General features: G+C 31.2%; 1 protein-coding gene across 1 annotated transcript; it reads left to right on the forward strand.

Annotated features, from left to right (window-relative positions):
- The first annotated feature begins 761 nt into the window (after positions 1–761).
- On the forward strand, positions 762–8,892 carry LOC126856681 (glutamate receptor ionotropic, kainate 2-like). The gene is made up of 16 exons (XM_050605420.1): positions 762–820; positions 1,501–1,582; positions 1,685–1,843; positions 2,160–2,341; positions 2,706–2,863; positions 3,126–3,267; positions 3,449–3,745; positions 3,983–4,201; positions 4,746–4,952; positions 5,705–5,789; positions 5,901–6,177; positions 6,581–6,779; positions 6,932–7,157; positions 7,328–7,443; positions 8,470–8,616; positions 8,704–8,892. The coding sequence occupies exons 2-16, from the start codon at positions 1,513–1,515 to the stop codon at positions 8,824–8,826; spliced, it is 2,607 nt and encodes an 868-aa protein (XP_050461377.1). The 5' UTR covers positions 762–820; positions 1,501–1,512; the 3' UTR covers positions 8,827–8,892.
- Positions 8,893–12,497: the final 3,605 nt, after the last annotated feature.

The following is a 12,497-nucleotide window of genomic DNA, read 5'->3' on the forward strand; positions in this document are numbered from 1 at the left end:
AAATACGGTCCAGTTACCTACTTTTCGAGCTTGCAATAGTCAAAATAGTCAACCGATGGTTATGGGATAGTATAGCCACTGGCTCCGAAAGCGCCGGGTGGTCCGTAATATATATATATATACGAGTTCAACGACACAAAGTGTCTCTGTTAGATTTATAAAAATTGATTAAGAAATCCAGTTTCCTTCGTGCCGATCATTATTTCCAGTGATCCTAATAATTTGCGATAAACTCAATTAATTGCGGGAGTGATCTCGTATCATTAATCAGCCTGAAAAGTTGATTATAATAATAATTAACTCCTATTTAATAATATATAATATTATATATAATATTCTTGCTTAAACGTGGATCGAAAATGTGGTAGATTGCGCGAAGCTGTCGCGTGGATCTTCCTAACGTCAACATTACTTTATACTATAAAAATGGTTTGTTTTCTCATGTTGAAGGAAAAGTTTAATGCACTTCTCGCAATGCAACTTTGGCGCTCGCATTTGCTTTGGCAATTGGCCACACACATGTGATATAGGACGTTTCAAGCTATATTATTTAACATGATACAGGAAATGCGTATTGAAAAAAAAAACATCGAAGAAACAAGAAGTAGAATCAATTTTAATGAAGTTTTCCAGCTAATAAATATTATAAAGCAGATTTTTGTTTTTACGGCACTGCGTAATAATTAAAAATAGGGAATCATCAACACATGATTCTTATAAATATATAATTTATAATACTTAAAATCTCTTACATTTCGAAATAAAATATGACGTGACTATTTAATTATTGAAGTATTTTTCTGCTTTATATAATAATTATGTAAGTAATGAGAATTTGAAAAATGAGATTATCTTGTTAATTACATCTCTTTTTATAACAGAACAATTAAAAACTTTTAAATAAAAACAAAATTGACAAAACTTCTAACATGGAAACTGAAAATGTCAAAATACTCACATGTTTATGTTATTCGAATTATTTAAATAAAAAATGCATGTTGCACATTATATTAATACATATTATTGTTATTTTACATTAATATATATTAATAATATATATTATATTTTACGTTAACATATATTATTAATACATTATTATTATATTTTTGTTATAACAAAAAAACTATTTATATTTGAAAAATCATGGAATTGCTGTTGAAAGATGTATCTTTGTGCATTAGTAACAAGTCTCAGAGATTGTTAGTGAACCATTCGACAGTTGCTTTCAACATAAATTGAGAGAAGCTATTATAAAATATATTGGCACACATGGAGGCGAGAAGTGTCTAAATATATCATGACTATGTATACATTATCAATGTGTTGCATGTTAGGTCATATAAAATAGCAGTGCTATGGAATAATAATAAACAAAAACAAACCTAATTTAAATTACATAATTGTTTATTTTTAGAAAAATAAGAAATTGTTTGACGCGGATGGTACGTTGTACCATTTATCGCGTCTATTGCAGTTATTGTTAGAACGATTCTCTTTTAGAATGGTCGAGAAATGCTACTTCTGTACATTATTGCTGCATTTATATCCCATATTTTGGGATTTCCAAGAAGAATTCCTATTGGTAAGCCTATCGTGTATTTTTCACAAGTAACCACAAGTGACAGAAATGAAAAATATCAATAAATTGATGCAATATATATCGACGAAAATTGAATAATCGCAGGAGGTATATTCGACAGCGATGAAATGATTCAAAGAGCGTTTGAGATATCAATCAAAGCAGTGAATAAAAATATCACTGTCTCCGAAGACGCTATGGGCGTATTATTAACACCCAGAACCGAGAAAATCAACAAGAATACTTTCCACGTAGCAAAGATAGGTATTTATTATTATTATTTAAATTAATTGAAAATTTTACTTATCTACATTCTATTATCTATATAAGCATTCTCATATACTTATAGTCCACAATTTAATTAGCATGATTAATATCGTATATCGCAAATATACTTTCTATTTTTATAAAATTGTATGCATTATAATATGCGTATAATTAAAAGTAAATTTGCAAATTTTTATCAAAATATATAAACTAGATTTTAATTTATTAATTTAAATACTCAATTTTTCTAATAAATAATGTGTGCAATAAAATATCTTACGAAATTATGTATTTTTGTGAACACTGTGTGCAGCGTGCAAATTGATAAACAGCGGAGTAGCCGGAATATTCGGTCCCCAGAATAAACTAACAGCGAACCACGTTCGAAGTATGTGCGATACCTTGGACATACCTTATATTACCGCCAGATGGGATTCCGAATCAAAACGCAGCAACGTGATAAATTTGTATCCACACCCTGACATGCTTTCCATGGTATTTGTTTATATCTCTAATCATTTATAAGTAATTTGTATTTTCATCAAAATGCAAAATTAAATTGTAAAAAGCATTTAATAGAAAAAAAAACAATATTGTTAGCATATAAAAAAATTTCCTATGCATTGTCCTAAAAACAAAATAAATAAATAAATTCATTGTATTTTGCTCTGTATTTTTTTATTTGCAAGCATTTTATTATTGTGTTCAAGATATAACATTTAGTAGTTGCTAATACAAAAATGATTTAATCAGAATTAAAAACAAGAGAATCTGAAATCTTTGATATTTAATACATTTTAATGATTAAAATCACGATTGGCATTTGTATTAAGATTAATTTCTGGCATATATAATTTAGGTTTTTCAGGATTTAATAAAAGAATACAAATGGGAAGAATATGCAATACTTTACGACAACACAGATGGCCTGATTCGCATGAGTCGTCTGCTAAAATTGCCAAACGTGAATACCATTTCCGCCATGGTGTTCCATTTGGGAAGTGGACCAAATTTTAGGTACGCATACACGGATCATATAAATAGGTCGTTCCTGGAACAGACTTAATGTGCATGCACAAGCGACGTTTGTCAAACAAAGTTATTCTGCACCTGTGCCGTTATTTACCTCCACCGTAAACGTCAGAAAATATCGCGATAATTTACGATACGACTATTTGAATATGATGCAAACGTCGCTCGTGTCGCCATTGCCAAGGTTTTTTTTTTTTCGAAAAGATGCAAGCGTTATTCGAAAATTAACGGGATAATTTACCAGCAGGCAAGCTATAAAAGAAGTAAAAGAATCCGATTACAGAAATATCATAATCGATTGTTCGTATGACATTCTTGCGTCCGTTCTTGATCAAGCACTGCAAGTCGGGATACTATCAGAAAAATATAAAGTGATCGTTACTTCTTTGGTAAGATATTTTTATCAAATTTTTTTTTTTTTGATAAGAGAGAGAGAGAATAACTTAAAATAAAAATTATATTGTAATTAAAAATTCAAATAAAAGTAAATAATTTCTAGATTTAAAATAGAAAATACTTTTCATTACAATAGCAATATTCTAAATTATATATTTCATTATTTATTATTAGGATTTGCAGACTCTGGATTTAGAACCATATCAATATTCCGGAGTGAATATAACGGGCGTTCGTTTAATCAACCCGGAAAATTCAATTGTTCAACGTACTCTCCAATCCCTTAATTGGAATTTAACGAGCGCTTCTCACTTAAAAGTGGAAGCGGCGCTCGCTTACGATGCGGTCCAACTTTTTGCGAGCGGTTATGCGCGATTACGCAACAGCGTTAACGGAAGTATTAAGAAATTATTTTGCAATCGTACGGAAATTTGGGGACATGGTTTCAGCTTGAGCAATTATATGCGAAGCGTATGTGTGATTACACTGATGTACTTAAACGCATGTACAATCGAACTTAACTTTCCCTAACTTTACAAAAAAATAGTAAAAGAAGTTTAGCATTAATGTAGAAATAATTCAAAAAAAAAAAAAAAAAATAATACAACTTTACATCCCCAAGTATTACACATCTTTTACACATCTTTACATATCTTTACACATCTCTTTAATATATTTTAACCGGAGAAATCTTTGAACTGACGCTAGGAGCAAATAAACGGATTGAGCGGAATGATAAAATTCGATACCGCCGGATTCCGGAGTGAATTCCAACTCGACATTGTAAATCTGAAAAATCAAGGATTGCGAAAGATCGGGAGATGGGAAACGAATGTTGGTATTCAATGGAAGCGGGGATATAGAATTCCTAAAGTGGACGATGAGAAGACTTTACATGACAAACATTTCCTTGTCCTGATATCGTTAGTATGTTCCAGTATAAATGTTATTAATAATATTTGTTTCTCGAAATTCTTTAAACTTTATAAATTAATTAAACCATCAGAAAAGAATAGACGTAACTTTAAATCTTTTAATTATTAATAAGTTAAGACGGGATTATGAGATAAAAAATTTTATAATTTTATAAAATATATGTTGAAGAAGACTTTTAAGAGTTAAAATAAAATATAATGTATATGTATGCATAAGTAATATATGATTTTAAACTATAGAAAACTGATAAAAATAATAATACACAATCAAATAATATAATAAAACAAAATAATGCAATTATCAATTTTAATAACACTATTTTAAATGTGATTTCTTTGTGGAGAAAATATTATTACAATTGAAAACCAATCACATAATTATCTGTCATTATATACGCATTTTCATAATATATATATATATATATATATATATATATATATATATATATATATTATCGTTAAAATATAATTTCCAATTTAATATAAAAAATATAAATTGAAGAACAAGTTCCTGATTAGATTAAAATAATTTCCAGACAGACCCATATGGGATGCTTAAAGAATCAGCCAATATGACAATTGGAAACGATCGATACGAAGGCTTTGCGATCGATATAATTCACGAAATGAGCAAGATATTGGCATTTAATTACACCTTCGAAGTTCAGGCCGACAACATGTATGGATCATTTAATGAAAAAACCGGCCAGTGGAACGGCATGTTAGGAAGAATAATCGCTGGCGTAAGTCAATGGGGCATTCCTTCACGTTTTCATCATATATATATAAATAAAGCATAAGCGCGTGATAAACTTGACCGACTTTCGTTCGCGAGTAGTGCTGCTACCTTCCATCGTGCGCACGATGAAAGAGAAACGCGTTGTATCTTCTTATCGATAAAGCAGCTATCTCTATATTCCTTTGATAAGATATTTTTAAGCGTTTTTAAGCGGTTTTACTCCTTAAAATAAATCATCATCACAAATCATATACATTTTAATATATTGTCAAAAAAAATGTTGATTTATATTTTTTCTTATTCTTTATTTAATCAGGTCCCCGTAAAATATCTATATAATTTAATCAATGCTTAATTAATTATTCAATAAAAAAATAAATTGAAATTATATTTTTTGCATATTAAATAAAACAACCACAAACTTCTATATTCTATTTATATATATAAATTATTAACAAATTATCAACAACGATGTGATAGGTAGCTATTTATAATTGGAATATAATCAGGTTGTCAATCGATACTTATTTTTGAAGGCAAAGCTGCAATATTTAACATATTTTTATTAAATATATACAAATACTTTTGTATTAATATTGCACAGCTTTTCCTTCAAAAGTAAGTATCGATTGACAGCTTGATTATATTTTGCCCAATTCTAAATGGCTATCTTAATCTCGCTGTCATCAGTTTAATATATGTATAAAAATCTGTGAAAAAAAAAACCATAATAAATGTTTTCCTTTGATTTTGAAGACAGCGGATTTAGCGATTACAGATCTGACGATCACGGCGGAAAGGCTGAAGGCGGTAGATTTTACGAATCCATTCATGAATTTAGGTAAAGCATGATATATACTGTATATTGTCAATGTGAAATCAACAAGTATAAAGTGTGTAAATCTAGATTTTAAAATCTATTCACGCCTTGATCAAATAATATCTTTTTTAGGTATAAGCATTCTCTATAGAAAACCAACGACTGCTCCTCCGAACTTACTATCCTTCCTGGGACCGTTCTCGAAAGACGTGTGGGTATATTTGATCGTAGCTTACATCGTCGTATCAATATTATCATTCGTAATCGGGAAGCTCTGTCCTGTCGAATGGACAAATCCATATCCTTGCATCAAAGAGCCCAAAGTTTTGGAAACGCCTTTCACTTTTATGGACACTCCGTTCTTGATAATCGGAGCCTTACTCAAGTCTCCCACCGGATTTGCACCTGCGTGAGTTGCTCTTCATTTCGTAAAGTTCATCAATGTTTGAAATATCTTTCTTATATGGAATCAAACTCTTATTGAGCGCATAATAAAGTTTTATGTCGTTGCGTCGCATAAAGCTAGTCGTGCTGCGTGCAATTAATAATTATAGTCGAATTTTCACTTGGACACTTGGAAAATAACACAAAATTTTTATTTCGCGTAATTATTCTGTAATTTTTAACTGTAATTACGGTTAAAAAAAAAACAATATATTATACTATATAACATTATCCTATTTTATTATCTTAATTATGAATTAATTTAAATTATGATCCCGTAATCTAATGACTTTTACGACAATCGCATCAGACATGTTATATTACTCAAAAATGTTATTCGTAAAATAAAACAATATAACACATTTCAGAGGAATATCAACAAGAACTTTAGCTATTGCGTGGTGGTTTTTCACTTTGATCATTACATCGACGTATACCGCCAATCTGGCGGCCGCCTTATCCACGAAATCCGTTGTGTGGCCTTTTAAGACTGCGGAAGAATTGGCTTATCAGCAAAAAATTAAGTACGGCGCGAAAAAAGGCGGATCGACGCTCTCGTTCTTTAAAGTGAGTGACACAATTCGCAAAAGAGGCATAAAAATAGTTATCGATCGGTTATTAGCAAAAGATTTATTATTAGAAATATTGGCTGACGATGATATTTCACGTTATTATTTATGAAAGTGCCTAGGCTTAGAGTGATCAATCTTATTTTGCAGGACTCCTCGCATAAATCGTACAAAATTATGTTTAATTACATGCAGAAGCATGCTGACGAGGTGCTTATGGAAAAGAACGAACAGGGCGTATGGAAGGTGCAGCAAGAGAATTATGCATATTTCATGGAGTCCTCGTCAATTGAATATATTAAGCAGAGAAAGTGTAATGTAACGGGGATCGGTGGGCTTTTAGATAGCAAAAGCTACGGGATAGCGATGAAAAAAGGTCAGTGCTTCGATTTTATATAATTTATATAATATGATAATTGAGACAGTCTCTATTATAGAGACATAAGTCTATTGCTTTGTTACACGCCATGTTGTCTCAGATTTGATGAAACATTGGAAATGATTTAACTGTCATTTTTAATCAAATAAAAAATTTTTTAATGACAGCTGCACCTTATCGCTCAGACCTCAGCAGAGCTATATTAAAACTGCAGGAAAACGGCATGATCAATGAGCTGTATGAGAAATGGTGGAAACAGAAGCGAGGCGGCGATGAATGTAAAGTATGAGACATCTATGTTTCTACATTATGTTTTCGACTTCATTTATTTTATTTCATAGCAAAAGTGAAATTACATGGTTTATTTATTGAACAGCGCGCGTTCTTAAAATGTGCTTTACCTCATAAATAGTTGCGTGATTAATAGTATGTCAATTATTTAACAGTTTTATTTAATGATACAAAATATTTTTATTTATAAAAAATTATATACGCAGGCTTCTAATTTATCTGAGACAGAATCCTTGTACAATAGATAAATTAAGAAGTATGCAGTCTGAATAAACGTCTGAGTCAATTTTAACAAAATTCCGCCAAGCCAATTTGAAAATCTTTTTTATTTCTGCATTTTTATTTTCTCCTTATCTCTATTTTTTTTTATCTTATTTACGAATTATTTCTTTTTATTTCTGATTTTTATTTTCTCTCTATTTCTATTTTTTTCATCTTATTCGCGAACAATTTTATGAACTGTTTATGCAAGTATTATTTAAAGCCAAGCTTTAACTGCTGCGGTTTTTTTAGATCTATTATTTTTTGAAAAGGATATAAAATCATTTAAAATTTAATTAATAATCAAAAATACTTTTTCTTCTAAAGTTGACTTTCACTCATCTAATTATTAATTTTTTATTTTTTTATTTCATTTATTTGATTACACGGATAGATAAAACACTCAGATAAAGTATTTCACCTTACTTGGCCGCATTTATAGTTTAGACTGACTCAAACTTTACCGATTTAGTTTGTACGTGTAGAAACGACATGGCGATTTTGGCGCGTGTTCAGCATGTATACGAGTAAGTCAAAGTTAAAGTAAAAGTAAGCTAAAGTTACTTAGGAAGTTGTCAATATTTAGGAAGAAGATTACTATACTATATAAATTTTAAATTATTGACACAACTTGAAGAGAAACTCATATTCAACTTCCAAAAACTTTAAATCGTGTCACTTTACTTAAGCATTAAACCACGATCGTTTAAATGACATTTAAAAAAATTATTCAATGTTAAAAATCTAATTTTTGCAGGAAAAGGTAGAAGTCAAAGTGGACGCCTTAAATTTTGAAGATGTCAAGGGAGTATTTTTAATTATGACAAGCGGCATCATGTTGTCATGGCTTTTGGCGGGATGGTCATTTCTTTGGAACATTCGAAGTCTTGCAATTGAATATAACGTAATAATATATTTATTTATTCGAATTTCATATATTTCCTACAAAATTATATTTGTAGTGTCATATAAATTGTGTTTCATATTACAGGTATCTTACAAAAATCAGATGATAGAAGAATTAAAATTTTTAGCTAAGTGCAGCAACAAGAAGATCATCAAAAGAAGAAAGACATCCCTTGAGACGATTGGAAGCAATAGCACCGATTCTTAATAAAGGTACATGTTACATCTGTAGCAAGTCTTATATGTAAAAAGAGATTAAATTCAAAGATTAAAGGATTAAATGAGCAAGAGGTATTTCAATTATAGCATTATTTATAAAAGACGATGATGTTGGCTTTAATAAAAGTAAGACAAAGTATCAAATATCTTTGAGAAAATCTCACGCAAATTTTACAAACTCGTTCTAATGATTAGCATTCTGCCCCTAAGCCAGGATGCAACGCAGGAAATAAGCGCTCCGCAATAAACGCTTCTCTTGAATGGAATTGACGATTGCAGCGAATCAGCGTTGCATGTATAAGGAAAACCTCGTGTGCAATATTCAATGTTCTAAAAGATTATATAGTGCTTTTAAACGGATCGCGAGTGCGACGAGCAGAACGCATCGATTGCTGCAATAGAAAAATTTTACGTTACATTTTACGCCAGAGAGAGCACGCGTACATTTACGGATATTTGTACATATATATATCGTCCGATGTCATAAAAGATTAGATAGGAGAGCACCGGTTTATGCGAGCGCGATTTGTCGAGGATCCGAGAATCTCTCTCGAGCGAGCGATCAATGACATAACGATCAAACTCCTCGTGTTATCGAATAAGAAATGTGATTCTCGATGTTAAACGCGGCAATCGCGGATCGATCCTCGCGGACGTACGTGCATAATGGAGGAGTCCCGTGAAAATATTTCTTAATGCATTCGAAGTGGATAGGCGAGCAAATAATGGGGCTGTCTAACAAACTACTAGACGCGAGGTACAGTCCTTCCCAGCAGCATTAATATTCTTCCTGAAAGAATTCCACTGCCGGCAACTGCTGGAACTTGCATCTTTTATTCCTCCGGTATTCTCAAAACAATTCTGTAAAAGACACGCTGTTTATCGCGTTTATAAAGTTCTATGAATTTTCCCTCACGCTATTACTTTGCTTGAAGATAATAATAGAACTAACAATTGTAATAATATCTAAAATTGAGGAATAAGAAATATCCGATAAACATGATTATTGTTTAGCTAAAAATTACATTAATTTTCATTTTTTTAATATTTAATATTAATAAAAGTATTAAAATATTTGCAACACTATGTATCAATTATAGCTCAATATTTTATAATCTATATGAAAATATAAAATTTTTCAGATTTCAAAAATGCTGAATTATATGAATAGCATATAACATACGCATTACCGGCAATTAAATTTGCATTTTTTAGGAAATGTTAAAAAATAATTGCAATTAATGCCTGTGATTACTCTAATAATATTCAAAATAAGAAGATGAGAAATATTTAATTGTCGGACATTAAACTGAACTCCAGCATCATAAGGTCATTAAAGATCACCGTTTATCTCTACCATTTTGTCGTAAACATATCCGCGTATATATCCATGGGTATAGTCATTCGTGCGTGATGGAAATAACAAAGAAGATCCGGTGGAAAGATACGCGCAACAGCGCGTAACCACTGATAAGTATCCTCACGAACAGAAGAGATCTACCGCTAAACGATAAAGTCGCGCACTTTCTCTCTCTCTCTCTCTCTCTCTCTCTCTCTCTCTCTGCCTAGAATTTTCGTCTTCGTCTCACAAACTACTGTTCGATGACATAAATCCTTTGGAATCTTCGATTACCACCTCTCCAAGAGATAGACAATAAATCCAATGGAGAGAGCAATGGCATCTGAGGGAGGAGAGAGGAGAGCGCGTCTCCGTCGATCTCCGTTTTATTCAAAGGCAGCGGCAAGCAGTGAAAGAGTTGCGCGGGTGGGGAAGTGCGGCTCTCGTAAGGTAATATTAAAAGGCCATTAAACAGCTCGACATGACGTACGACTTTGTGAGCGCGTATACGAAGAATCGCCGGCGAATGAAAGTTCTTCTAGGTCGGCCGCTTCGCCTTGCACCGATAAGAAGGCATCGTGTCTGTAATTTCGTTCCCTTTTATGCTATCTGTCACTCTGTCGTCATTTGTATTTTGTCCCTTTGATTAGGGGAAACTGTTGGCGTGAAATTTATGATCGTCATGTATGAGGACCAGAGAGACTCTATCGCTTAATTCGCATTATCTCCCTATCCTCGTAATCCATATCAATGTGAGCGAGAGACTCAACTGATTAGGGAAACAGGAAATGCGAAATTTACGATCGGCACGTGCACGTTGCGTTTCGCGAAATTCGCCGAACCACACGACGGATATCACTCTCAAGATTTGCGATGCGTTTCGGAAAGTTGTAACCGTATATCATCCTCATTGTCAGATAAAATGTGCAAGCATGTGTCTTTGAAGTTAAAAAAAAATAACTTCAGAGATATCAATAAATTTTCTTCTTTATTTATATATTTTCAACGTTACTTATCTCAAAGTGTCTTCTTTAAACTCGTGAATCGAATATTTAAATGTAAAGAATTCTATGCGATAAACTTCTTTTATTACATAATAAAAAATATATGTAGCAGAATTGATCTTATGTTTTCTTCTCGTAAAATTGAAAATGAGTTGTAAAAACATTTATATCGGTGCATCTCAAATTTGAACAAAATTCATTCTAATAATAACATTTGATTATAATTCAACACAAAATATAAATAAGCAAATTAATAAGTGTAATTAAAATTAATAAATATAATTAAAATTCGGTACTAGATACTTAAAATTTACAAAATTACTTTGTCTGACCATAGACGAACACTAACTACTATTTATATTACGAAAAAAATAATCTTAAAGAAATGCAATCTTGTTAACAAAAGAAAATTGACAGTTTTAAATAAGAAAATGTAAACTTCTATAAAAAAATCAGTTTCTGTCCATCATGAATTCAGAAATATTAGAATCATTAAATTTGATCCACATAAAAGTTAGTTTATATAATTTTATATGTATTTTATAGAAAGAGCTTTTTTTACATATATAAATTTATTTAATTTTAATATTAGTAAATTTCTCTTAATAAAAAATTATCAAGACCAAGAATTTCTAAATATTTCTGTAAATGTTTGAAATTTTATAAAATCGACATATTTGGAATAAAAATTAATTGAGAGAACTTTACTCTTCTCTTTATCAAACAAATTTTAGAATTTCATTTGATTCCAAAAACTCTGATACAACAAATCTAATATATGTATAACGTTAAACATTACAAAGCTAGAAAATGTAGGATATAAAATAAAATTTTTGTTAAAGAAGATTCAATTTTTGAATTATTCAGAAAATTTAACAATATTAAATTCAACAATATACGCGGAAATTGAAATATTTTTTTATACATGATAGATCCCAGCGCCCAATTACTTATATTGAGCTTTAAAAAATTTCGAGAAATATTCAAAATACGACGCATATGCTGCTTTGTATACTTGCTCCTTCAGTTATGGAATTCACCATGAAATGTCATCATCACACTTAGTTGTCCAAACATGTTAAGGATCTAATGCCGAAATGCTCAACGAAACGCGCGCGTCCGCCGAGTCATTAATCATCGTTATCGCGACGACGAAGCAAAATTAGTGGGCACGCCTAGCGCGACCGAGGAAAATTAGAGAAGATTAACGTGCGTTTTCCATTATCCGTGTATTCCGCAGCACGCATCTGCGATGCGCTGGAATATGTGATACGAGGTGCAAATATCTACTTTGCGTGCGCGCGTCTGAGAAATCTT

The sequence above is a fragment of the Cataglyphis hispanica genome, chromosome 2, assembly GCF_021464435.1.
Source record: "Cataglyphis hispanica isolate Lineage 1 chromosome 2, ULB_Chis1_1.0, whole genome shotgun sequence".
Taxonomy (NCBI): Eukaryota; Metazoa; Arthropoda; class Insecta; order Hymenoptera; family Formicidae; genus Cataglyphis; species Cataglyphis hispanica.